At 37.4% G+C, this 27,791-nt stretch overlaps 1 protein-coding gene across 2 annotated transcripts; it reads left to right on the forward strand.

Moving 5' to 3' along the window:
• Positions 1-1,577: 1,577 nt before the first annotated feature.
• On the forward strand, positions 1,578-27,067 carry LOC122842625 (pyridoxal kinase-like). Of its 2 annotated transcripts, XM_044136667.1 has the most exons (12): positions 1,578-1,752; positions 1,831-1,971; positions 9,600-9,654; positions 16,185-16,289; positions 16,555-16,638; positions 17,339-17,373; positions 17,669-17,754; positions 19,732-19,777; positions 19,873-19,984; positions 20,529-20,665; positions 20,754-20,820; positions 21,447-27,067. In XM_044136667.1, exons 2-12 carry the CDS (start codon positions 1,891-1,893, stop codon positions 21,560-21,562), a joined length of 924 nt encoding a protein of 307 aa, XP_043992602.1. In that variant the 5' UTR covers positions 1,578-1,752; positions 1,831-1,890; the 3' UTR covers positions 21,563-27,067. The 2 variants fall into 2 exon arrangements, with proteins under 2 accessions (XP_043992602.1, XP_043992600.1); XM_044136665.1 differs by having other exon boundaries at positions 1,578-1,971.
• Positions 27,068-27,791: the final 724 nt, after the last annotated feature.

Consider the following 27,791-nt stretch of genomic DNA (forward strand, 5'->3'; position numbering starts at 1 on the left):
GGTTGCAGGTGTCTTGTTGTCTGTCTTTGTGCTCCTCCCCTTTACAGGTGCTGCTGGTGTGTTCATTTGGAGCACAGATCATTTAAACCTGGCCGTCTGCACCTTCTGGGTCGCCTTCAGCGTCCACTCTGCCTCTTTATGCTTGTGATGTTTTGTTGCCAGGCCTCAGCTCCCTTTCTTTTGCACATTTGAGTTTGTCTTTGTTTTTGCACTTCAACACTTCCATATGCACTCATACACCACATCCAAGCATTTGCATTACACCACTAATACTGACATCCACAATCCATTGTTGTTTTTGTTAATAAATATTCCTTTTTATGCACTTTAATTACTGCATGGTCTCCTGTTTTTGTTATGACCTTGAGCCAGTCGTAACATTGTCACTCAGAACTCCTCCAGCTCATAATTTTTTAGTAAACAAATATTTGGTTCACAGAAAAAGGTTTCCTCCTCAGTCTTGAAACATATAGAATTTAAGGATTTACTAATTGTGGAAAGATATTTAGTTTCCACTTTATCATACTATCATGTTATGAAACAAATTAGATTATGAATTTGTGAAGGTTAGATCTTTGTTTTGCTTTCTACACTGATTTATATTTACTTTATCTTTCATTTGTGACATTCCAACTTAAGTTTTTGTCTAGCTCTTAATTGCTTTGGTATTTTGCAAACATAATAATGGTTATCAAAGCTCAAAACTATAAGTTTGGGCATATATGGGTTGTTTTATATTCAAAAACAGAACCTACATGGGTCCAGATACAAACAAAACATAAAAATTCCCTCTACTACATTGTCAGCTTGGAAGCCAATTTTTAGCAATTTGTTGTTTTTAGGTTTAACAACTATAAACTCAACAATAGAGGGGAAAATTAGTGGAAGAAATGAAGTTTACTTCAAAGGTGAGTTAATTTTTCTTCACTTATTCCAAAATTTCTAAACTGATATAAACAGAAACCCTAATGCAGACAAATTGATAAATTGGGCTTTGTGAAGAGTCTTTAACTTTCCAAGTTGGAACATAAACTTTAGGAGGCCTCCTGGTGGTTGTTGTTTTTTTGTTTTGTTTTTTTATTTGAAACTCAGACATATTCAGGGGATTAATAAAACACGTTATGCTTTCACCGCCAACCATTTACTGCCACTGTACTGTATGCCTGTGGATGTGCTAAACCAGCTCCGGCTGTGCTGTGCAATGTGGTGACATAAAAAGCCTTTACCAAGTCAAATCTCTCCTCAGTCACGACTCTGCCAGTGAAATGGTGTGAGTCACAACACAGAAAACACATCACCAAAAATACAATAAAAAAATACATCCTATTTTAGGCCTATTTAAAACAAAAGTCATTGCTAGATATTGTATTGAATGATTTGGATATATACAACTGGGGGAAAATAATGTAGCTAAAGAGAAAATGATTGAAATTTGCATTGATTTAAATCCAGTACAGTGCTGACGTCATCCTGGTTAGGTGGTCACAGAGACTGCCTGCACGTAAAGCCGGTGCGCTTGCATTTTTAATGTATGTCCTTGTTAGGTGCGACCCTGTTTGTCTGTAACTCGCTGTTCCCTTTAAGGATTCACATGAAAATGAGCCACAAACAGCGGCGTTACCGGTAACAGTAACGTTAAGGGTCGTAATAACTGTTTGTGTGCGCTCATTCGCCCGCGCTCTCTCCCTCATTCATACACACACATCACTACAGTCGCCGCCGCACGCGCTCTCCGTCACATCTGTGTGAGAGGTTAGAAAGCTAGCTAACGAGGGTTCTTCTCTGTTGTTATAGAGTTAAAGCGGTGTTTTCTCGTGTTGTTATGTGTAGACGTGGTTGTCTTTGAATAAGGGATTATCTACATTTCCCCTCGGCTGACCGGGAGCCGCCATGGAATGCCGTGTTCTGTCCATACAGAGCCATGTAGTCCGGGGATACGTGGGCAACAAGAGCGCCTCTTTCCCGTTACAGGTAAATGCAAACTGCATACACTCATTATCGGACAGCGGGCGACACAACACCCGTCACGAACACGACCCTGTCTGAGATGCCAATTAACACAGTACGTTCCTGACTTCCTGTGTTTCTGTCTTCCAACTATCTAGCAAAAAACAGAACAAATTTCTATACATTTGCAATAGATATACGTTAACGTTCTAGTAAGTTCACATAAATAGAATTAATAACCTCTTCCAAGCTGTTATAATGTGTTTTTATTTGTAAGCGTTTGTCAATTAAAACTTCATTTTACTACTCTGTTAATTGCTAGTCAGACCATTTTAATATTCTAAATATAAAGGTTAACCCTTGAAGACAGGTGTTGCGTAAAATGTTGTGTCCTGGCGCATTTAGTCCCTCCTTTCACCAAATCCTCCGCCTCTCTGATATACTTTCATGTGAAAAACGTTTATTAAGGTCACGCTTGTGGATGAATGCGTATCGGGGACCAAATGACATGAAAGTCATGTCATTTCTCTTGCGGGTTCGAGGCACGACACTTGTCATTGAGGATCCCTGATAATTGAGTCATCATGATGTTCTGGGAGGTCTCGTTGTCCGTCACCTCAAAACCGACGCTTTTCATTCACCAAAGCGACGGAACAAATAGTACGATCAGAGTGGAGCTGAGATAAATGACTGAAATGTAGACTGCTCTGTAGAAATCACGAGGGTACGTGTGTAACAGGAACAGTAAGCAATTTAAATACAAAAAATAGGATTTAATAACTATTGCATTATTGAAACATTAATATCAATCAGCATTAGGGAAGATGAACTTTACATGAAATTCTATTCGTGGTACACCAACACAATGCTGATTTTCAAAGATTACATTTATTTCCTATGCAATCATTTACTGTTCTTCATAGTTGTGACTTTTCTTACAATGTTGTAGCGTTGTACATTTAACAGGGCTCACTCCAAGTTGCTATTATCTGGTGTAAGGTAGTTATCTTTATCAAGGTACACCAAGGTCCTTAAAACTATTCCTTCATACTCTTACAACAGTTTAATTCGACCGGTATATTAGGATGTAGATAGGAAAAAATAAGAAGAAAAAAACTTGGAAATTCTAGAAGAATGCAAGACATTTTTTAGAAAAAACTTAGCTGGATTTGACTTGGGGACTGAATACAAACACACGTAGACAGAAGCATAGTATCCAAGTAGTTGTAAAAACTGTCAAACAGAATAAATTCTAGAGTGGTGGTCTCAAACTGCAGTTCTTGAGAACCAGTGTCCTGCAGCTTTTAGATGTCTCTCTGCGTCAACACACGTGGATCCAATATTCTCTCATTATCAGAGCCTTGTAGATGCTAATGAGAGCGTTTAGCCATTCAATTAAAGTGTGTAGGACAAGAGACACAAGTTGAAGGACTCTGGTCCTTGAGGAATGCAGTTGAAACCACTCATCTGAAGGTTTTCACAGTTTGGGTGCACTGATCCCATTGTCTGAAAAGTTGTTAAATTTAGCAACAAAGTACCTGAGTGAAGATGGCTCACCTCACCTACTTCAAATTAAATAAAGTTGACGTCACACATTTCTGTTGGTTTGTGCAGCAATTTATTAATTTTTTTGCCATTATAAGTTGTGAGATTTTACAAAAGAAGTTTCCAGAGGTTACCAAAGATCAGCCTGCTCCACATTAACAAATTCAAACACTATTTATGTTAATTAATTGTGTCTGTTTGTGTAGCTAAAATGTTTGTCACTGAATACATTTGATTTTGTAAATGTGGAAGGGCTGATTGACTTTTGATGTCCTCTGCAAACATTTATTAATGTCTTTAAATCAATGACAGCATAAATAAAAACATTTTTCGGAACAAGCATTTGACACTAATTTAATTTGAAGAAGGTTTGAGGGACCAACTTCACTCGGGTCCATTGGCATAATTTCTCATTGATTTCAATGAGAAATTCCATAAATAATAATAATAAATAGGCAAATTAGAGCTGATTTATCAGAAGGCCGAATCATGGAAAAATCCCTAGCTCACAACCTTTTCCAGTAGTTATGCTAGTGTTTGACATTTTTAAAATTTCATTCTGTCTTTTTATATCTGAATAGTCTTAATTTCAGTGGTTCAGTGATCTACTTTATTGGGCAGTCTATTAATTTGAAAAAGATCCAAACCTCATAAAACAAACAAAAAAGCCCCTGAATGAACAAGTGATTGTTTAATTTTGAAGTCTTGCAAACTCTTCTAACTTTTGCTGTTGGCTCATTACTTACATAAACAGTAATAAAAGTTTTGCTCAGGGCGTTTCTTTCCAGTGTCTTACTAAGAATCATAATAAGCGCTGTCTAAATGAGGCAATTGATACAATATGTGAGAGGACATTAAGAATATTAGCTCCTTCTGGCAATGAGCGTTGCCATCATGTCTCCTTTACGACGTCCATTGTTGACAGTAGGATTACACTAAGTGTCTGTGCATTAGTAATAATTACCCTGATGATACAGGCTCTGCGGTGGCTGGTGGAGGTCGGTGTGAGGAGCTTACACTATGAACTCCATCATGGTGCTCGTGGTGAGTAGTGGCCCAGGTTTATTTTTAGCCTGCGGCACACCAGGATTTATTTGGTGCTTCTCTTAATGGCTGTTCTGCTTTGATGCTTGTCATCAGAGTTCAGTGTAGTCAGTAATCTTTAAGCACTATGCCCTATTAAGGCTCATTTGTACCACCTTAATGGTAAAGTAATGCAGAGGAGCAGGGCCTCGACTCAGCCAGGTCACAGTCAATGTACTTCTACTCTGCAAGCTCTACAACTCCACTTTTATGGATATTATAATCAAAATTCCCAGTTCATTCTAATAGAATCAGTTTGGATGTTACAAGAACAAAACAACAAGCTATGTACAATGAGGATGATTTGCTTTATAATGTTTGAAAAGCTCCATTAGCTTATCTTATTAGCATTCTAATGGGATCGGCCAATCAGGATCCCTTTTGTCCCTGATCCGAATCAGTTTAGTTTGAGCATTTGTTAGTCCAATACACTACATTTCATCAGTATTTTATAGTCTATAGTAATATTGGGAACATTGTCCCAATTAGTTCATTCATATTGAAGTTCTTGAACTTGCAGGACATTCATTTATACCCAGCAGGAGTTTATGCAGGTCAACCTTAAATATATCAAGCTCCAAACATTCAGATACCTTCCTAAAACTCATGTTTTCTTGAATGCTAGGTAGCACATGTTTAGTAGGTGTCCACCGATAAATCGACTCAGATTTCCTTAATTATGGGTGATTGGCCGATCACCCATAATCAGGTGATTATGAAGCTGATTTTATACCCTGATAGTATCTACCTCCACAAAGGTATAAAAATCAGCGACTGTCCTCATCTGATCTACTGTGAGAGAGGTTTGACTGACTGACTGACTGACTGACTGACTGACTGACTGACTGACTGACTGACTGACTGACTGACTGGACCACCAGCTCATGTCTGCTTGATTGCAGTTAACAACAGTCACACCACTGTTGCCAACTCAGTGACTTCTTGCTGTATTTATCAACACTTCAGATAAAAAAAGAAATTGTAATTGGCCAAAATCGTAACCGGCAGGTTGGACTTTATAAAGATTGGTCTTTCTGCGATCAGCCAGAAAACTGCAATCGTTTCAACCTTGCATAATAGGGCTGCTGGATTCTGAAAAAACTATTAGGATTATTTTGGGCAATACTGATATTGTGAGTATTTAAAACTGATTATTCAATAAGTTGGAAGCAAAAAGGTGCATTGCGTGGTGTAGTAGTAGCACAGTGACATCAGTATTTGAACATTGGTCCGGTTATGTTTGTCTCTGTGTTGCCCTGCGACAGACTGGTGACCTGTCCAGGGAGACCCCGCCTCTCATCTGAAATGTCTTGCTGGAGATAGGCACCAGCACCCGTCCCAGACCCGCTAGGCACAAGGGTGAACAGACTGGATGGTATCAGTCTGCTAAATAAAATATATATTTCCATCTTGCTGCCATTTTTCTGGCGAAGAAGATTGGTCATGTGACAGTGATGGTGGGACAGTAAAGGATTGTGGGGAGTTTAACTGAAGCAGAGAAGTAATGGTGTGGTTAGCAATTTGACACTGATATTGTGCTAAATTTTTACATTGGTGTGTCTCTACTTAGAAACTTACACAAAGTTACAGTACAATAATTATTTAAATGTTTTTTTTAGTACAGACTGCATTAACAACCTGAATAGATCAAAATATACAATAGAAATGCAGTAATTTATTTAGGACAAAGGCAAGATCATTTCTGTATTCGACCTTGACTGTCAGGGATTGGTCAGTAGTGGCCTTACGCCTGTGTTCATTGGCAGTCGGGATGCAGACAAAGCGAGTCTGTCTTTTCTCTGAGTGCTGTATCTGGGGAACACCAATAAGTGCTGTCATGAGTCTCCAAACATTTCCAGTAACACCTGAAGAAGTAGCTAAATTTGTAATTAATAATTTTAATAAGGAATACAGTTGGCAAGTGGTTGTACAATTTGCTCAAAATATTAATTTAGCTTCAAATAGAACACGCTAAATGGAAAGCAGTCTACTGAATTCTATCCTTCCATTGTTGATATCTGATTATTCTTGAAGAGTCTGGTGCTGATCTCATCTGCTACAAGCAGTCACAAGGAAACGCAACCTATAGAAACACGGCTGTTATGAAAAAAAAAGGTTTGCTCTAGGATGAGGTGGCTTTTTGGCTATAAGGCTATTGGTGTATTTCACAAAACTGCAATAGAAATTGTTTTTGCATCTCACGAGTCACGGGATCAACATCTGGATGTTCCTACTGGTGGAAATGAATAAAGAGACGACAGGAAGTCGCAGAAGGATGATGGAGGCAGAGCGGCATGTTTTTTTTTCTTTTAATGACTCATCGCGTGAACAAACTCCTGATTTTAATTGTGTATCTATTTTGTGGAAACACAGCAATTGTGAAATTGTGCTGTTTCAACATTAACAGCTAGAGTCATACTTCAGGTTAATTTTTATGTGCTGCGGCACACTATTCTCAACTAATGTTCACGAGAAAATAATTTAACATGTGTAGACGTATGTAATACAACTGTCCAAATATATCCAAATGGTCTTCCTTGCCACATATTCTCGTCCACAGTGGTAAAAGTAAAGGAATTAGGTCAAATATGGCACTGTGGGGAATTTTGATTAAAAAAACAAGTGTCAGGTCAGTGAAGAGGCTGCTCAGCTTTCAGAGTAATGGCCGTGATTCAGCTGGTGTAAGAGAGAAGGGGAGGATGATGATGATGATGTCCTCAAGCGTGCTGGGCATCCCTCTCTCCGTGCTGTCATAACGGAGACGGAAGGTGAGGAAGACACGCTCTGATTGGCCGCCACAGGATTACTCCTGATGACGCAAAGATGAAGACAGAGCTGAGCTGCTGGGGATAAACTAAACAGAAAATCTGAGAAAGTAGAGATGATTTCCACCATGGGTGACTCAACAGAGGGTTTTTTTGTTCCAATTGCGGATTGCTTATTTGTTTATTTCAAATATGTTCACACTTATACACCATGATGCATATTTATTTGTTTGAAAAGGAGGTAGGTAGAAGCATAAACTTATCTTCCTCTACTCCTTTTGTTGCAACTTCAATATTTGCATTATCAGTACAGATATTTACTTTTCAATGATTCTTGAGAAGAGGGACAAAAGAGGTCCTATGGATAAAGCACAAAATTTGTATAAAATATACACAAAATATAATTTTTTTAAAAATACCTGACTAAACTAACCTGGGCCATGTGAGCACAACAATGTATGTTTTCCTGGTGTTTACTGAATATTATTTATTTTAAACATTGTAGTAGGTGGATGGTGTCTTTAAAATCCTTGTCCTGGAGCAGAACTCAATATATTATAATAGTTTAAAACAATTAAAAGAATACTAAGATAATATATTATGACAATTAAGTATAAGTATTCAAATAAATAATTATAAAAGTATCAATAATTTGAATTATAAATAATTTTTAGATATTTTCTAGCGCCATTGAAATTTGTCCCAGGTTTTTGTCAACAGCGTCAGACATAAAAAGAATGTAAAAAAAATAAAATAATAATAATCAGGCATTGGAGGGCATTAGAACTTCTGAGGACCCCATGATCTCTTCCTTTCTCTTCCTTTGCTAAGAGGCAACATCCTCAAGCCTAATATTAGGGAAATATTAGGCGGAATTGCCCTTTAGCCATTTCCAAATCAAAAGCTACGAATGAGAAACCACTTTAGCTATGTAAAAAACACTGTAGCTACCAAAAACTTGTGTCGATATTATTTTTAAGAAATAGCTATTGTGGTTAATGACTGTACAGAGCTCATATTCACAAGAGCAGCTCTTTAACCCGCTCTTTTTTAAAATTGGCATACCATTACATGCTAAATAGCTTCAGAATTAGCTTATCCTACAAAGACAGACAACTACAAATTAAGCTTACCTCTCAGTACCACAGTTGTAGGATCTATACACAAAAAAGGTCTTCCATCTTCATCCATGTCCAACTGAGATTAGAGAATTTGCCAAAAGTCAATCCTATAAAAAGTACAGTCAATAATCACTTAGCTAGGCTAATCCAACTGAATTAACATTAATTAGTGCAGTTAAACCATCTCTGGCGTTGCCGTTAGTGATGGGCGGATTGATACTGAAATATTGATTCTTCCGCTACCAGAACTTAATGCTTTAAAATCTGTTGTCTCCTTCTCCATAAGTCCTTCTTAGATATTAACTAAACGATCACCACAAAAAAAAAAGAAAAAAAACTCAGTCAAATCCACAGTTCAGCCTTTTTTGTGAAAGTTTTACCTACAGCTTCATGTATTTGTTCAGCACCTCACATGTTTGTTGAAAGTTACACGCTGGTGGTGCCCATCCAGCAGGTTACCTTGCAGAAAGCACGCGCTGCGCTCTCAGGAGCATACAGACGTCCCTCCAAGGTCAAAGTTAATTTGGAGGCTTGTTCTGACTGGTAGGGGTGCTGGGGGTTTACAAGGGTGTTTCCTCTATGAAAGTCACAGTGAATTGAAAAGAACAAAGAGCCCATTCATTCCGCCTGCTTTAGTCCAATTAAACAAAGCTGTTCAGATAGTGACGGACTGCGCATATGGATGAGCCGTGAGGCTGCCTCTTTCCACTCCGAAAAGACACCAACTGCATTTTTTTTTTCTTTATCTGCTCTGTAGATTTCTGCATGAATGTTACAGTTGGATTGTCATGTTTTTTGAAATCTCCCTTTCTTTTAGTTTGTTTCACAGAATTATCTGTGCAGTAGTATTCCTTTTTTCATCTAGAGTTGGTTCTCTCTTAGCAGTTCCAGGGCACTGGGCTTTCTGCGTGTTCAGCTATAAATACCCACACCTGAGTGCTGCAAAAATTACAGACAGTGAGGTGATGGTGAAGCTTAGAGGCTATAAAAGTAAATAATGAAAAAGGGTAAAGGTTACATTTGGGTTTGTGATGCTAAAATGTCTCCAAACTATTACTTATATCAACCCAGAAATGTTTATTACTGTAGACATTTTGTTTCTGCTCTGATTCTCTTCTTCTTGTGTCTTTGTGTGCAGGTTTTAGGATTTGAGGTGGACTCCATCAACTCGGTGCAGTTCTCCAACCACACAGGTTCTGACCGTCTTTCTGAGGGGATGTTTTGGGAGTGTATGGTATAGATGGATTGTGTGGGTGTGCATGAGTCAGTCAGTGCTGCTGAAGTCGTGATGAGATTTTAGAGTATTAACAGAGGTGGCTGCTGCTGAAGCAGGGGGCCACCCTGAAGCCGGGGGGTGGAGAACAGGAAGGAGTGGAGTTTCTAATTCGCTCACATTTTTTGCCAAAAAACAAAACAAAATTTTTTGGCATACATGCAACATGTTACATGTGGCAGAAAACTGTGGATGTGGCACCTCTTAAAGTGAGGCGTAATAGTCACTATTACTTTCACTTCCTAAACTGAAACCACTATGTGAGGTTTAGTATCGGCCGATTACGGTCTAACACAGAAAAACATCGCTGAACTGACTGAAACTGAAAAAGAGTTTTTTTTTCCTAGAAACAGACTTAAATGAACTAAATTACATATTTATTGATAACTCTGCACCAGTAGCACACACTGAAACACACCAATAGCTTCACAAGCTTGGTCAGTCATGTAAAAACAACTTTAATTTGTTCAGAGCAATTAGGAGTATAACAGCTAATGTTAAATATAAAGTAACTAAAACTGGCGAAAACAACAAGTTGACTATTTTTACATGTTTGACCAAGATAAACTGCAACAAGCCTTCTTTCAAATGGTTCAGAAAGCTGAAAGATCTGCTGTTAAGGATTGGGCACATTGTCACCGACACCTGATCTAAATGGGTTTTTTGTTTTTTAAAATTTCTTTTTCAATATTGGTATCGGTGCATCTCTAATGCCACAAACATGATTTTACTGAGGTTGGTATTAAAATTGTTACCAGAAAAAATGAAGACATTTCTGTTATTAGTGAAACATAGTTAACTTATTTCTGTACAGTTCACCTTTAAAGAGCTCGTGGGTTTTTTGTACCCTGCAGGGTCAATTTCACAGCTCCTGCTCAGAAGCCACCTGAGCTTGTGTTCTTTGTGGAGTTTTATGTACCTATTTCATGTTTGAAGTCTTGACAATTTGCATTTATTAGAGTTAAAATGTTAAAGGCTAGACTGGCATAATTCTAAATATTCTCTGATATTTTGTTTTGACGTACTTTACAGAAAATATACATTGACTAGAGTCTCCAGGACTTGTTACTAATTGGAAAGATTTTTTTGGGTTTATTTTGTTACACAAACACCAAATCCAGTATAAAAATTAGTAAATTGTTCTTGAAATACAAATATGGTAGTTAAAGAAAACTGCTCTTCCTCCCCTCATGCTCTTCATTCATTCCTTCCTTGAATCTCTGTGTTCTTACTTCTTACCTTCCTTCCTGTTTTTCATTCTGTCCTGGTGAACTTTCTTGTATCCTTGTGCCCTTCTTCCTTTCTATCATCAATTCCTTCTGTACCTCTTTCCTTTTTCCTTGTTTCTTCCTTCCTTTCTTGTGTTCTTTCTTGTTTCCTTGAATCTATTCTAGTTTCATCATTTCGACCTTTCCTATTTCATATTTAAAGCCAGGAGGATATAGAAATATCTGCCTTATATTTATACAGAGCTTTTCTTTTTTAAGCATTTAAAAAAAGTCTGTAAAGGTGAAACCTTGAGTCAGGAAAGGTCTGACTCATACTGTTGACTCAATTGTTGACTGCATGGTGTTTTTTTTTTAATGATTTTGTATTCCTGTGTTTTAATGATGTGAAGCACTTTGAACTTGTTGCTAAAACATGCTATACAAATCAACTTCATTGATTGAAATGTATAGAAAGTTATCCATACCAAAATATACATGTTTTTACACTTTGAAAAACTTTGGATAAAATAAATTACAACAATATTTTAATTACTTTGGGATTATTTTTAAAGTTGAATAAGTCTAAAAACTCTGTAGGTTGATGTAGAGATGGAATACGCTTTTTTCCGAAACATAAAAACAAATATGATTTCAACAACATTTGAGCTACTTAATTGCATATTGCCACCGATGTACAAAGTGAAAGTCTCGACTCTTTAACAGGCAGGCTTGTGGCAGGAATTGTGTTTAATTCCTCAGAAGCTGACTGATGTATGATGGTTGGATGGCTCATCCTGTCTGTCTGTCTGTCTGTCTGTCTCACTTTACTTGTTTTGATCTAATTGCCAGTCCTTTGAATGAACAATCTGCACTGTGTGTTCTTGAACTGATAGGTGGGCTCAACTGATGTTATTCATCCCAGCAGAACTAAAAGAATGAACCAGCAGTGGGCTAAGAAAACAAGTAGTTTGTTCAGCTGTTCCCTCAGAGAAACACAGAGCATATACAGATTGTAAACGTCTAGTCCTTGTTCCATGATCAAATGATCTCGTCTCAGATTAGTCAAAACATGTCCAGATGTTTTTGAATTTCTTTAATCTTATCAATGCTGACTACAAAGACCTTGATATCATCACATTGCCAAAATCTGTTTTGTCAAGTGATTTTTTTTATTTTTATTTTCCCAAATCACTTTTTGCAAAAATTGTTTTGGGCCATTATTTTTGAAAACTAACAAAATAAAGTGAGTGTTGGTAAAAAATAAACATTAGTGCCAAGATACAATAAACATAATCCAGAATCCCCCCCAAAATTTGCAGTCCTATTATGATAATGATAAAAATGACAGTTAAAAAACTATATATTACCTATATTTTTTTACTGCATAGCTCAGCATTCATAGCGCTACAAACATAAATGCTGATTTTGAAAGAAATTCCTATTTGAAATAAGTTTCTTCAGAATGCCACTTACTTAATGAAGTGTGATTTACACCACTAAACTGCAATCTATTTGTATTTGCTAATATTTTATGCTGTTGTAGAAAAAAACAAAAGTAAAAATAACATTAACATAGTAGAATTAACATTTTAGTAAGTTTTTCTTTTTTTTTTTACAATAATTAATAAAACGTATCGCAGCAGCAATGACAAGAAATACTGACCTATTGCTTCATTTAAAACTTCTGTTGTCACCAGGAACGATGTTAGTAAAGTAGCCTAACAGAGAGTAAGCATAATTGTGTAGTGTTGCTGTGAGCTCTAGGAATGAAGCAAGCAGAGGTAGAGTTTGTAGCTCCATTTCTCTGTTGTGACCTCTTTTCATTTAGTTCATAATCACAAAGATGACCATCAATCAACATAACTTATTTGGGATAATCTTGACTTGAGAATTAAACAGTTGATTGTTTAAAAATTGATTACATTACATATTATTACCTTTGCACGTTGTCACGTTTATTTGTATAGCACATTTCAGCAGCGAGGCAATTCACAGTGCTTTGTTTACACCATAAAACAACAGTTACCAACTGTGAAACATGCACTGTTTTGTTAACAAATTAAAACTAACAAAATAATGAAAACTGAAATTGAAAAAACATTTTTAACTGAAATTAATAACAGTTATTAATGGAGAAAAACTGTAACTAACTGTAACTATATTGTGCGTTTATAAAACTAGCTAAAACATACTGAAATTATAGATATACTTCACAAACTATTAGTCTTTTGAATGTATGTGAAATAGATTTTAGTTTTCCCCACACAAGCAGTATATATCAGATGTCGGCAATTTGCAACACTCCATATTCCTCGTGGTGGCATTTATGCTAGTCTTCAAAAGGGCAACAGCAAAGATTGGGAGTCAGTTTGTTGTTCAACAATATTCAAACACATATTTTGAAAATGGTATCTTCTGCTCAGTATTCTTTAGTCAATATCTTTAGTCAATGTATACATAATCACTTTGATGATTTTAGGAATGTAGTAGGAATTCAGGAAGGTCAAAGTAGGATAAACCTGAAACTACTACTTTCATAAAAATTAAGGTAAAATTAAACAATATTTAACTAATAAAAACTTATAGGCACACTCTAAAACCTAATTGAAACTAATTGAATTAGACAAACAAGTCACAATGAAATAAAACTAAAATGTAATGAATAACCCAAAACTATTATAACCCTGGAAACAATCAGTAGTACATTATTACATTTTTGTCAATGCCATTATTAAAATCATCAGATTTTGATAAATCTGATGATTATAACAACCAAATATGTAATAATATGACATTGCTATTTTATTTTTTGTGGTTCACATAGAGAAAATGAGGCCTGAAAAAGTCATCTGTCCTCTGTGTGAATTTGAGTGACCTTAACATAAAGATGCCAGACTCTTTAATCAGATTTAATCAGATCTTCTGTCTTTGAAACCATGATTTGCAATTTCTTCATGGAGAGTGTATAATTTGGTGTGACATATTGAAGTAGATGCTTGGAATATGAGAGGCTTCAGAGATCAAGAGAAAAGAAACCTAAATGAGAAACGTAATCGACGGTGATTACATTGTCGATTAGACGGAGAAGGAATGACACATGGAGATGGAGGGAGTGACGCGCCGCAGCAGCAAACAGCAGGCGTTGGAATTGCGACAGCAACATTTGATGACGACAGAGGCAGTCCTTATCTGTTAGCCTGCCATCAATATTTTTCTCTTTCTCTCTCTCTTTCGGGTGCTCTGAATGCTCATCTGTCTTTTTTAGCCCCTTTGGCTTTCTCCTGGCCTGTTGCTTAGCAACCAAATTTTCCATCACCATGTGACTTGACTGTGACTCACCTGAAGCTGCGACATCATCGCCCTGCAGCAAACATGTCATGCGCAGACACCTGCATATGAACCCAGTTTGGGTGGTGCCCGTGTCACATAAGTGTGACTACTTATTCAATATCTCATGTTAACGCAGACCCTGATAGAAGCTACATATAGGGATAGCATAGGTGTTAGTGGAAGGATTTTTTTTCCCACATCCAAATCCATGTCCTTATCTGAGCAGACGCCAACATGTGCACAGTGAGTTTTTCATATATGTGTGTTGATACCTCTGCTCTGGACTAAAAAAGTTTGAAGCACGAGAGAGCATGGAGGCAACAATACCTGCATATGTAGGTATTGTATTGAGGTATTGAGGTCCTTGTGCACCTGCAAGTCTTATTCATCAAAGAACTGGAACAGACACTGGTCACACTAGCCTCGTGCTAGAAGTAAAACCTCATAATGTTTGCCCTACATTGCCGGAACACTGAGTTATTATAATTCTTAGCCTGTTGTGCCTCCCTACTGCTCTGACTTTAACCAAAAGGATCTCACCAAGCTTTAAATAGTTGATGTTCTGCTCTCCGGTTCTTTGTTAATGAAAATTTGGTTTTGTTGGGCCTCTTGTGGAAAATTATACTTTGCTGGAAGGAAGAATGTAGATCTCCAAATTGCTCAAACGTTAGGATATGCAGGTCTCTGGGAAACCAAAGTACGGTAGTTAAAATCGGGGTTCTTACAAAAAGTAAAAAGGGCCGGATGATATGAGACTGGAAACAAAATGACTTGATTTTTGTCATGCAACTATGACAGTGACAACTGATTTTAGCAGTTCAGTTTGACCAAGCAGGGCCCTTAAGCAGAGAAACCAGACTTCCCTCTCCCTAACCACTTGGACCAGCTACTCTGGGAGAAGTACAAGGAGCTCTCAGGCAAGCTGAGAAAAATAGTCCATCCTGCGTGTCCTGGGTCTTTATTAGGGTCTCCTTCTGGTAGGATATATCTGGACCACCCAACCAATGAGGCAGCTCAGCTGCTTATATCCGCAATCACATTTTTTCTGTCACTATCTAGAGCAGGGGTGCCCAAAGTCGGTCCTCAAGGGCCGGCATCCTGAATGTTTTAGTTCTCTCCCTGGTGGTAGAAACAACCTTTCCAGCATGTCAATGTTCTTCTTAGGCCTTCTAACGAGCCATCATTTGATCCAGGTTCTTTAAACCAGGGAGAGAACTAAAGCATGTAGGTTGTCGGCCCTCGAGGACCTCCTTTGGGCACCACTGATCTAGAGCTTGTCACCATAGATGAGGATAGGAACGTAGCTCGACCGGTAAATTAAGGGCCCTGCTTTTCTGCTCAGCTCTCTCTTCATGACAGATAAGCACATTGTTCGCATTGCTGCACATGCCACATCAATCCACCTGGTGATTGGTCTGGCAATCAACAGGTGGATTAGTGTTGATTGCCACACCAATCAACACCAATCCACTTACTCAGGGGTCATTCCTAAACATGACCCTGAGATACTTGAACTCCTCCACTTTGGGCAGGACCTTGTAACCGACCCAGAGAAATAACTCTGGCCTTTTCCACCTCTTGGATTTGGAGGGGCTGATTTTCATCCCGGCCACTTCACACTCAGATGTAGACCTCTCCAGTAAAAGCTGGAGATCACGGTCTGATCTCTGCCATCACCCAGATTTTGGCAAGAATCTGAACACATTTCAGGCAGCACTTTATAAGCTTCCATTAGTACTCATGAGTCTTTGAATAATAAAATTGATATGAAGGATGGCATATGAAGGATGGCATACTCAGTGGCGAACTAATTTGAAATAATGTTGGTGTTTCCTCATGGAGATTGTAGGATGGACTCGATCCAGTTTAAAGAAGCTTAATAAATCCATTTGATCCCTTGTTCTTTTCACAGGTTATTCTCACTGGAAAGGTCAGGTGTTGACGGCAGATGAGCTGCATGTTCTTTATGAGGGAATCAAACTGAACAACGTACACCAATATGACTATGTATTAACAGGTGAATGTTTGTCTTTTTACTTTTACTGTGGTGTGTCCATTGGTAGTGATTTGTAAATAAGTTACTAATTCATCCTTAGACGAAATAGTTTTTCATTCAACCTTACCTTGAGGTACACTAAGGATTTATTGTGCCTCTGGAAGAGTTGTGCATTTCATCTTTGTTTTTCCCCTCTCTCCTGTTTTAATGTCCCATCTTGATGTTGCATATTTTGAGAGGCCTTTCTAAATGCATTGGTCCTTTTTGTTGTGTGGGATGTGTTCAGGGTATACCAGAGACACGTCTTTTTTAGAGATGGTGGTGGACATTGTTCAGGAGCTAAAGAGAGCCAATCCTAATCTGGTTTATGGTGAGCAACACTTTTCATTCTTAATAATAAAAATAAAATGTCTAGAAGAAATCTGATTCTCCTAGAACGTACGGTTCTCATTATAACCATACATTCTGATACTTGCATTTAATACAATTGTGTTTAACCAGTAAATATGTATTACGTGTGTTTGTTTCATTCGATCATCATAGGAATGCTCTTCCAGAACATTGACCTCTTGAATAAATCAGTACCTAAATATTTCTATTATGCACCATGTTGCAGCTGCTATATTTGCTTTCATCTTGGATGGTCATTGGGTTGTGCATTGATGCCCACGTTCTCTGTTCCTTATGTACACCATTACTTTTCAGAAGCTTTCTGTATTTCTGAGCTGGTTCTGATTCCTACTCTCATTTACTTTAGCCTCATTCAGTGAAGCCACTTTTCTACACCAAAGGTCCACTTTCTATCTTCACCAATGAAGCATCTCATAATCTCAAATAATTATGAGCACAACATCCTCTCCTCTGATAGCATGCTGTTGTGCTATAGAGGAGCCATCCAATTCTCTCTTTGTCATATCTTTCTAAAACGGCTCTTCTTTTGCGCTCCGTATTTCTGGATGAGTTCAGATCTTCATTCCTCCCCTCACTGCTGTGTTTTATCTAATGCGGTTGCTCTCAGAGGGTGTGCAGGTCTCTGATGGATGCATGACTCTGTATGTTTATCCTTTCAGTATGTGACCCCGTCCTTGGTGATCATGGATCCATGGTGAGATTAGAGGCATCTCAATGCAGTAGTAGTGGTGTTTATGTTTGGAATATGTGGGAGAAGTTGCTTTTATTTTTTTGGTCTATTGTGATCTGTATATTTTGCTGTTGATGTATCTTCTAGTGTTGCTGCTAATACTATTAGTTCATTTAATAACATTAAATGGATTGTTGAATTTTAATCCTCACAGTGTTTATATCTAATACTTTGTAAACATATGCTAGTTCAGGACATATGGTTGCCAGCCTGTTTTTAAATGATAAAGTGTTTTTAACTTGTATGTTTCTTTCCACAGTATGTTCCTCAGAATCTTTATCCGGTCTACAAGAATAAGGTTGTTCCTGTTGCAGACATCATTACTCCTAACCAGTTTGAGGCTGAGTGAGTGCTTTACCTCTTATGTAACAGTATGTTTCGAACTAAAACTCCTATCTTGTTATAAAAAAAATGGAATCCTCTCTGTTATTACTCAACTTGTCTCATGAGCTAATTTCATTTAGGGATGCACCAATAAATTGGCCGTGATTTCCTACTTAGTGACTTTGTCGCGATATTTAGTGACTTTTCAGACACAAAAAAATTGTCAGGTAAAGCAATCAAAATTGGCAGGTCAGGCTTTTTAAAGTTTGGGGATAGGTAAGAAAACTGTAATCGGTGCACACATAATTTCATTCTCATTTTAATTGGAGCACAGCAAAGAAATCTGTTAATCTGATTCTTTTGGATGACAAAATTAAGATTAGGGTGTTAGCAAAAGTTTTGGGAGCCTCATCACCAAAGAAATATTTATAAATCGCGTGAACATGCATTTCTATATGTGTGTGAGTATATATATACATATATATATACACATATATATATATACATATATATATATATATATATATATATATATATATATATATATATATATATATATATGCTTTGTGTGTGCACTCTTTGTTAACTGTAATGTTTACGTAATTCTTTGACCAGAGAATCTGGGTCCTTTTTGTTTATTTGTATGTTCTAAACTTTGAACACTTAAAATAAAATATACTAATAAAAAGAAAAAGTAAAATTGATAAATCAAAACTCCAGTAGAAACTTGCAGAGAGCAAAGTCATGTCAATAAAGATTTTTCTACCAATTACTGAGAAGAGTATGAATTGTTTTAAACTTGTCATTTTCCAAATGGACAGTAAAACAATTTTTTTTTTTCCAAAAATGTTTGCTTTTTTTGTATCAAAAACAAAACGTCAAGGTTGTATGAAAAATAATGCATGTAAATCTGCTGGGAGTTTGAATAGTAACTGTTCTAAAATACATTTGGTAACACTTTATTTGACAGGTTGTGAATAAGACTGACATGACACTGTCATAAACATGACATAACACCTGTCAAGAACATAAGTAAGTCTATATGAATATTAATGACTGTTGTCATAAAGTGTCATTCGGTAAATCATGACACTTTTAATACAAAGTTGACATTATTCAAAATGTTTGTCAGGTGTTATGTCATGTTTATGACGGTGTCATGACAGTCTAATTCACAACCCGTCAAATAAATTCTTACCATAGATTTAATCTTTTAATGCGCAGTTAAGTTAAATGTTAGATATAGTACCTTTAGAGATGTGGAGGCTTTATGAATCTTTTCCTTTTGCACATTCATACAAAATCTCTACACATATTTGTATTTCTGTGCTCTTTCAATGGGGCTTCACTGTCCCTTATTTGGATGGAATTAAAATCATCAGATTATTTTTCATATATTTGATGATGTATTGTGTTAATTGTACGGGATTGGTTTGTAGTCTGAGCTGCGGTTACATAAGTTAACATGGTGAAAAGAAAAGGAACACTCTGGCCTTTACTTAATTTAACTGACCATCATCCAGAAGCTGTTAAATCACTGAGTGCACTTAGTGTTGCATCAAGAACTATTTAATTTTGACTTAATTTTCTGACTAAAACCAAAGTGAACTTTGTTTTTCTGTAGTTTGATTTTAAACCTGGAAGTCCAGATCATAATTATGTCCTGAAATGTGAAACTACACCTGAAGGAGGGTGTACTTTCTGTTTCACCATTAAAAAGTATATCTAAGTAAATGAGAAGGTTGCCACAACCTGTTCTGGTTGTTGTGGCAACAGACGTTTGTTGGATGTAGCTGAAGATCCCCAGAAAATGTTTCTGGTCCAGTTTTGTTGTCTCGATTCTCCCCCTGTTGGTCTTTCAAGTTTCACTTCAAACAACTTTGTTTCAAAAAGTTGAATTACATAAAACATTTTAATCAAAACTCAACATTTAGTTCATGAAACAGCTGTTTTACTTTTTTATTTGGACTCGGCTAACTTTCTACTCTGTTGTTTTAGATTATTAACAGGGAAAAACATCACCTCACAGAAGGATGCTGTGGAGGTAGTGGATCCAGCTTTCTTAAACTATATACTTTCTTTTCTGAGCAGGAGTTTCTGATTCATAACTGAACTCTTCTTCTGTGTGTTGTTTTGTAGGTGATGGACCTTCTACACGCTATGGGCCCAGACACAGTCGTTATTACTTCCTCTGATCTTCCCCCCAGACTGGGAGACCGCTTCCTCGTCTCACTGGGTAGCCAGCGTCATGGTGGGTGGAACATAATATTATATTGTGTGCATTTGCAAACATGTAGAAATTACAATGGCTTTCAAAAATACTCACACCCTTTGAACTTCTCCACAGTTTGCTGGGCAACAGTTTGAGGAAAATGTTTCACAGTTTTCAAAATGTTTTACTAATGAACGTCTGAGAAGTGTGGCTCAGATTTGACTTGGAACAACGTTTAACTGCGCAGTATATTATCAGCTTTGTACATTTAGAAACTCAGATTTTATTGTGTAAGCGTATCAGAGTAAAGCGGACTGCAAACAAAGGCACACTCCAATTTTCAAATTTTTATTTTTCAAGTAATGTAGAAAAAAATCTAATCTTTATTTTAATGTAGAACAATGTATATTTACTAATTGAAAAGAAATTCCTCGTAATTATGCTCTACTTGGTATCTGTCACAAAAACTGTAAGAATATTCATCAAAGTTTATGTTTGAGATGTGGAATAGTAAAAAAGCTCAAGAGGTGTAAATACTTTTGTGAGGCGCTGTCCTGTACATTGTCTCTCCTCTGCTGCTCAGTTCGTCCAGATGGAAGCAGGACGACACAGAGAGTTCGAATAGAAGTCCCCAAAGTGGACGCCGTCTTCGTAGGAACTGGAGATCTGTTTGCAGCCATGCTGCTTGCATGGACACATCATCACCCCAATGATCTAAAGGTGTACAAACACACACGGAAATGCATAGTCATTCAGACTCACTCCTTTCAAGTTACAAATGAGAATAATTTGTTTCTGTTTCTCTCAGACGGCCTGTGAAAAGACTTTTTCAGTGATGCACCATGTTATCAAGAGGACCATATCTTATGCTCATGGTAAGTTATACACAAGTCTTCAGTTTTATTGTGGTAGGACTACTTAATCTCATATATGCTATGTTTCTTGCTGGGCTTTACTGTTAAGCAAAACTTTGAGTCGCATACAGACGTCTTCACTGTGTACTGTGACTGAAGGCGCTTTGTTAGATACTGGTAACTAACTGCTAATATACCCTTGCCAGCTAGCTAGCAACCTAGCAACCCTTGCTAACAACCTAGCCACCCTAGCTAATATACTTTTGCACGCTATATAGCTAGCAATGGAGTCTTAGCAGCTTGTTAGCTTTTTCATGCTTATTAAGGGTAAATTCAAATTTATTGCCAGTTGGCTGGATAATATGTCGTCTCAGCCATCGGCTGACTTCTGTTGTCATAATGGTCTGATGAAACCTCCAGAAACCCTGATTTAGGAGTACATAAAACCCACTTATAGAATGTTATCTAAGTATTTTTAGCAATAAAAGTCTGCAGAATTAGCATTAAGAGCTTTTGTTGTTACTGTGGGTTTATTATGGATATGCCCCAGGGCTCCCATCATACATTGATGGAAACCCGTCATCACAGTGAAATCTGTTTCTCTTTTGCCTCGCCTCCCTCCCTTCCTTTCCCCATCTCTCCTTCAGAGTTGGCAGGTCCCGGTCGGAGGCCCAGTCCGCCTCAGCTGGAACTCAGGATGGTTCAAAGTAAAGCCGACATAGAAGATCCCGCTATAGTAACGGAGGCCACCATCATATCCTAACATTGACATCCCATAAGACTCACACTAACTCCCCCGCCCTCTTCACCCCATCGACTTCTAAAATACTGTATCTCAGTAAAAAAAAAATTTAAAAATGCCGTTTAGCTTCAACATGTCATCATCCAGACTTCTCAAACACTTTAGTATCATAACACCTCCCTCCTGTGATCCTGAGACCTTTATCCCTTTAAGTCCTCAGTGTCGTAACTGTTTAAACCAGAACCACCCCGACCTGTAACTACCAAGTTGTTTTGCCTCGACCCTGTTCTGGAACCAGAGCCATGGATAGACTGAAGCTTTGATCTGAGTGGACTGTATCCGCTTATGCTGACAGTAGCTGTGTTTCCATTACAAATGGCCACAAAACTATTCCGCTAATGTAGAAAAAATACAATTCTGCAGTTCATTAAATGAGAAACGCATTTAAAATCACAAATAAATAAGTTTGTTCATTAGAAAACATAACATGCCATGATCCTTCAAATACTTCTTTGTTTTTTTGTCATTTGCAACACACAGTTGTTCATCATTTGATTTGAGTGATGCCAAAAAACTTTCCATTGCAGTTTTGTGAAATAAATACATTTTGGTACGGTCATAAAAACCACCTCATCCTAGTGCCAAAACCTTTCATAGACAAGTGGAGTTTTTTTTTAATTGGTGTCTTTCCATTAAGCAAATTATTTTCAAAATGTCAACTTGTGCAATTATATGGTCATTGGAAACACAGCTAGTGATGCAGTATTGAACCTCACTCTCAGTGTTGCATTTATGTGGAGGCTAATCACACAAGCACAAATAATACACAAAGCCTTGCAAAAGTATTCACTGTATGTATTTATGCATACCTTTGCAAGGTACTGCTAGGTGCTACAAATGAGACTTTTTCTAATCAGTTATACGTTGATTATCATTCTAATAATGCACAATGCAGTGAACACCACAAAATTTTATATTTATTGTAGCATTTGATAACAAAAATCATTGAGATAAATGAACTTTATTTATGTAGAACCAATTCACCACAATGTTATGTAAATTGCATTTGAGTAGAAAAGTAATTTCATTTCAATCACACATAGATTCCAATATACCTCAGTTATTAAACAGTTCATTAAGCTCAGTTTATTACTGAGATTAGCTTAAAATGTTTCTGTCTAAGGAGACCCAGCAGATTGTATTGTGTCATTGACTTGCCGCCTTCACTTTACCCGGACAGACTGACGGTAGACAATCTCTTGCATTGTCCCAATACCTTTGTAACAATCCTTCATATCGACCAAGCATGTTGTGACAGTGGAGAGAGAAAACTAACCTTTAACAGGAAGAAACCTTCAGCAGAATCAGAACCTGGCACAGAACCAGGGGTATCTGCCAAGACTGACTGGGAGTTTGAGAAGGCAGAGCAGAAAAACAAAAAGAAACAGAAAAACTGATGTAGATATCATATTAGACTCATTGCAGATAGGAATAAAGAGGAGTCAATTTCCACCAAAAACTTCAGAAATACTGAGATTACTTACAGACATTTGCTAGAAAAAAATAAGAAAATTTCTTTGATTAATCTCAGAGAAAAAGAAATTTGATTTAAGATTGTTGTAACTTTCTATGTTAATGAAAATTGAAAAGTTAGTCACACGCACATTTAGTCAAACACAAAACACACCCCTGAACCTCTCTGGTGATCTCTGACTCTGACCACAGTGATTAATCACTCTAGCTATGGCTCTGTCTTCCTTTTACTTTAACCCCTTCTCCCCCAGTCTTACAGCAGTGACGTAATGGTGACCAAGTCTAACCCTCAACATAAAGAAGAAAAAAAACTGCACAATGTATAGTTGATGTATAGATGTTGTACTATAATTGTATTGGACCATCTGTATGATATCTGATCTGTCTGCTGGACCATTGTGTTAACGCTATTGTACTATAAACCAGATGCACAACAATATCACTAAGCAGAGACCATCTGGGCTGGTTGTGGCACAGCCGGACACGTCAAGTCATTGTAACTTCATAGTTAATGTCCGATAGTCGTAGTGTCAAGTTGAGCTTATTTCATGAAGAGAAAACTGGGTGGCAAGAGCTGTTTCCAACCCAGTCGGCTTCCATGGTGCCATAACCACCCCATATCATGTCGGCCACTTAACGGCCCAGTTCTGACCCAGAACCTTATATCTTATATCCAACCCTAACCTTCGATATGCTGCCTTTAGCTAAATACATACATTTTGACCGAAATAATTTGTATTTTCTTTAGATTTAACCACTGACAATGGCGCTTTAATGGCGTCCCTTCCTTATTTATTATTGATGTGTGACTACAACAATCAGCTGTGTCTCTGTTAATCACTGCAGCAGCTCAGATGAGGCAGATATAATGAGTCTGCAGAGTTTCCTGGGTGGCTATTTTGCTTGTCTGCTGCAGAAGAAAGCCAGACGTCAATTTAGGAGGTGTCGTCCACACATAATGAGTTCTATTTCAGAAAACTAAACAGACATCCACATCAGAAAACAATGTGGGTATAATAATAACTATGATGATGATGATGATGATGATGTGAATGTTGAGAGGAGTGACTATAGACATGTTGTGTCTTATTCAGGAAATTTTGTTCATGCGCACAATGCTGGAGGGTCATTCTTTTACTTGCCATCCATTGCCATGTTGCCGCGGTAGAACAATTCTGTTAACTAAATGAAATCTGGAAATGTAGTTGTTAATTCAGTGCAATGCGCAATGTGGCAGCAGTTTTTCAAAAGAAAAACTGTTGGAGATGAACTCAAAACCACTTGTATTCTTTTATTTTCCTTGCTCTATATGTCAACTACACTATACGCAGACTTGTTGTCATAGCAACTGACTGACAACAGGTCCAAAAGAGCATCAGGATTCAACACCAAAGCACATGTCCAGAACATTTCCTCTGTTACATTATTATGTTTTCAATTTTGATGTTTATTTTGCGAATAATAAGTGGTCGTCTGAACACAGCAGTGCTTGATTAGCTAATTTAAACACCTGCTCTAGCTCTAGAGAGTTGGTGTGGGTTTTTTTTTTGTTTGTTTGTTTTAATTGAGCCAGAACGCACTAAATTCTGCAGCACATCTACATCATGTTAAGCCTACTACCCTCTCCCTCATTTTTTTTTAATTGGAACTCTTTACTAACCTGTGAAATGTGACACCTTTAGACCTTTTTATCTAGTTGTAGTATTAACAATTAGTAGCAAAACACTGCGTCCCTATTCCTTTTATATATGACATGTACATTTAAAATTTAGCGCCTTATGTTGACAACTAAAGCTAATGGTAGTTATCATCACCAACCACGTTTTCTTGTTCCTGACATCAAGCTGCAGTGTGGGATAATCCATTTCTAGTGTTGTAGATTTTGAGCAAGCGATTATGAGAGATTTCTGATTAATTTGAAACAGAAACATGATGGAGAGGAGCATAGGGTGAGTCCCAAGTAAGAACAATCAAGTTGTCCCAAGAGCCTGAAGCAGATTTTCTTTAGTTGTCCTTGTTTTAGTGCATCAATATCAGTGTGATATATCAATATTCAGTAGCAAAATGAGTAAGGACCAAAATTTCTTGTTCAAATTTTATCAGACAGCTAATTTTTTTAGGAGTGGTAAATTCTTTTGTGTTAGAGTTAAGCTTTTAAAAGCAGAGACTTTAGAAAGCTCTTGAAAAGTCCCACACCAGTGGATATAAGGTTCTGGGCCGGTTTGTAATTCTGTACTGCTGTTGTGTCTCTATGAAATGTTCTGTGATACTGCCTTAGGAAGCTAAGATCATAACACCACAGCCCTGCTCATTCAGAGAGAGGTGGAGGGGGGAGGGAAGTATGCATGAGTTGTCTTAAATGTCAGTATTTTTTATTTATTTATTTTGTTAGTTTTTTCTTTTAGTTCATGCTTCTTGGTACAATCTGAAAGATGTTCTGTCCTGTGGTTTTTTTGTTTTTCTTTGTTACTTTAAACTTTAAAACAGGCTTTAATTTAGGTTTGTTGGGCCCTGAAATTTCACCAGAAGAGCGGAGTGTGAACACAATTATTTACCTTACTCTTAAAAGACTTTTATTAAAGAGAAGAAATTTTGGAGATATAACTGCAAAGCTTTTTCCTGCTGTCTGGGGAAACTATATATACCAGACTATATATATATATGTATATATATATATATATATATATATATATATGTATATATAGTCTGGTACATACAGGATTCCTACAGGGGTACTTGGAGGATGCATAACTACGGTGTACTTCAGGTTTTATATTCCATTAAAACCTGTTACATTTGTGAGCCATGAGAGTGTTTGTTATAATGGAAACACCAAGTTAGTCTGGGTTTCTTGATTATTATATGGACTGGGAATAAGTTAAAACAAATCTTGATCTTTGTGGTTGTTGGAGTGAATATGGACAAATAGTATGTTTAATTCATAAAGTAATACCTAATGAATTGAATGAATCAAACTCATCTATTTCTTTAGCATACAACCTTGATAGTATACAAGAACAGGATGCAACTGGGTGGTAAGTAAATACTCATAACCCTGGTGTACTTACAGGGTACACCTCCTGGCGTACCTCCTGATGTACCCTGTAAATACACCCAAGTTGTGACCAAATGTAGTCTGAAAGCGCTCTTTAAGTAGGCTGCAGGTAAATTCTAAGCACAGACAATCATATTGCCTCATAAAAGAACCTGATACACTTCAGTTGAACGATAGCTGTACTATTGGTACACTAGGCAAACCAAAGCCTCTTTTCCATTGTCAAGTCTCCCTTTGGCCAGTTAATGTCTGCTTCAGTTGTAGCCCCGATGGGTGTGTCTCCTTTGACAGTGTGTTCTTCACTCTGTGGACGGGAACTTGGGCGGACCGTGACAGTGTAGGAGCAGTTGTCGATTCTCTGATGAGCATCGACCACTGTCGATGGGCGGCCAGTTTCTGGCTACAATTGATAGAAAGGTTGGAACCTCAAGGTTTTACAATGGAATTACCAATTTGCAACTTGTCCTCTTTGCCAACTTCTACAGTCTTGTCATGGATTGGTTGAGAAGTTGTTGTTCGAGGAGGAATTTACAGGACCAGTCAATGAATACAGTGTGCTTCCAATCAAAACAGTCATATGCGCAATACCCAGCTTGCAGTTGTGGAGAAGGGGCTCTTGAGAACCAAATAAGAAGTCAGTGTTTACCCAGGAGGTATCCTGTAATAACCTCCAATAGGAACCCTGTAAGTACCATTATATGGAATAGGCTGGTACCATATGTACCCTTTAAGGATTGTTCTTACACTTAAAGTAACATAAGTATATTAACTTGCAGATGACCTGTAAATAAGCTGGCAGGTACCATGTAGTGGACTGTTTATTGTAGTCCTTTTAAAAGACAATACCCCTTCTCAAGTCATAAACATATGAAGGAAAACTTTGAAAATTGAACTCAAGAATCAAATTTTTTATTTTTTATTTTCTGAAATTCAGTAAAAAGTCTTGGCTGTGTAAAAGATGGCTTTAAATCAGGGGTGTCAAACTCCAGTCCTCAAGGGCCGCTGTCCTGCAACTTTTAGATGTGTCGCTGCTGCACCACATCTGAATAGAATAATCAGGTCATTAAGGCTCTGGAGAACTGATCTACACTAAGCCATTTGATTCCAGTGTTTTGTACCTGAGGCACATCTAAAAACTGCAGGACAGCGAGCGACCCTTGAGGACTGGGGTTTGACACCTGTGTGTTAAATGGACAATGTTCCCGCTTGTTATTGTTGTTTTTTCATAAACTTAACTGTTTAATTTTAAAAAGGATGAAATTGTTTAAATTCTTTAACAATAAGGCATTTTTATTCTGGTTTTATTAATCACTTGAATGCATTATTGTTACTTTTTGTAAAGTAAGGTGTTTATTTTTAAGAACAAAATCATATTTACCTGGTCTGGGGAACAAACAGCTCCTTGACCAACATTAAAATACAAATTTTTCTAAAACTGCAGTAGTTTCTCTTGATGTCATGTTGTGCCACTGTAGCACTAGTTGTTCAGTCAGTAACAGACTGCTGTGTCTTTGTGGTTCTGGCTAACCGTCTCTCTCAGTTCTGTGAGGAATCTCTGCATCCACCTTGTTCCTGGATCAGAACCTGTCAGCCTTCTGTGTCTGTGTGTGTGAGTGTTCCTACATGTTTATATTAAAGTCTTATGAAGACAGGGTCCAGTGT

Source organism: Gambusia affinis, linkage group LG13 (genome assembly GCF_019740435.1).
Source record: "Gambusia affinis linkage group LG13, SWU_Gaff_1.0, whole genome shotgun sequence".
Classification (NCBI taxonomy): domain Eukaryota; kingdom Metazoa; phylum Chordata; class Actinopteri; order Cyprinodontiformes; family Poeciliidae; genus Gambusia; species Gambusia affinis.

Coding starts and splice junctions, on each gene's coding strand:
- LOC122842625 (XM_044136665.1), top strand. CDS start 1,891: ATGGAATGCCGTGTTCTGTCCATACAGAGCCATGTAGTCCGGGGATAC. Junction 16,290..16,554: donor ATATGACTATGTATTAACAG/GTGAATGTTTGT, acceptor GGATGTGTTCAG/GGTATACCAGAGACACGTCT. Junction 17,374..17,668: donor TTGGTGATCATGGATCCATG/GTGAGATTAGAG, acceptor TTCTTTCCACAG/TATGTTCCTCAGAATCTTTA.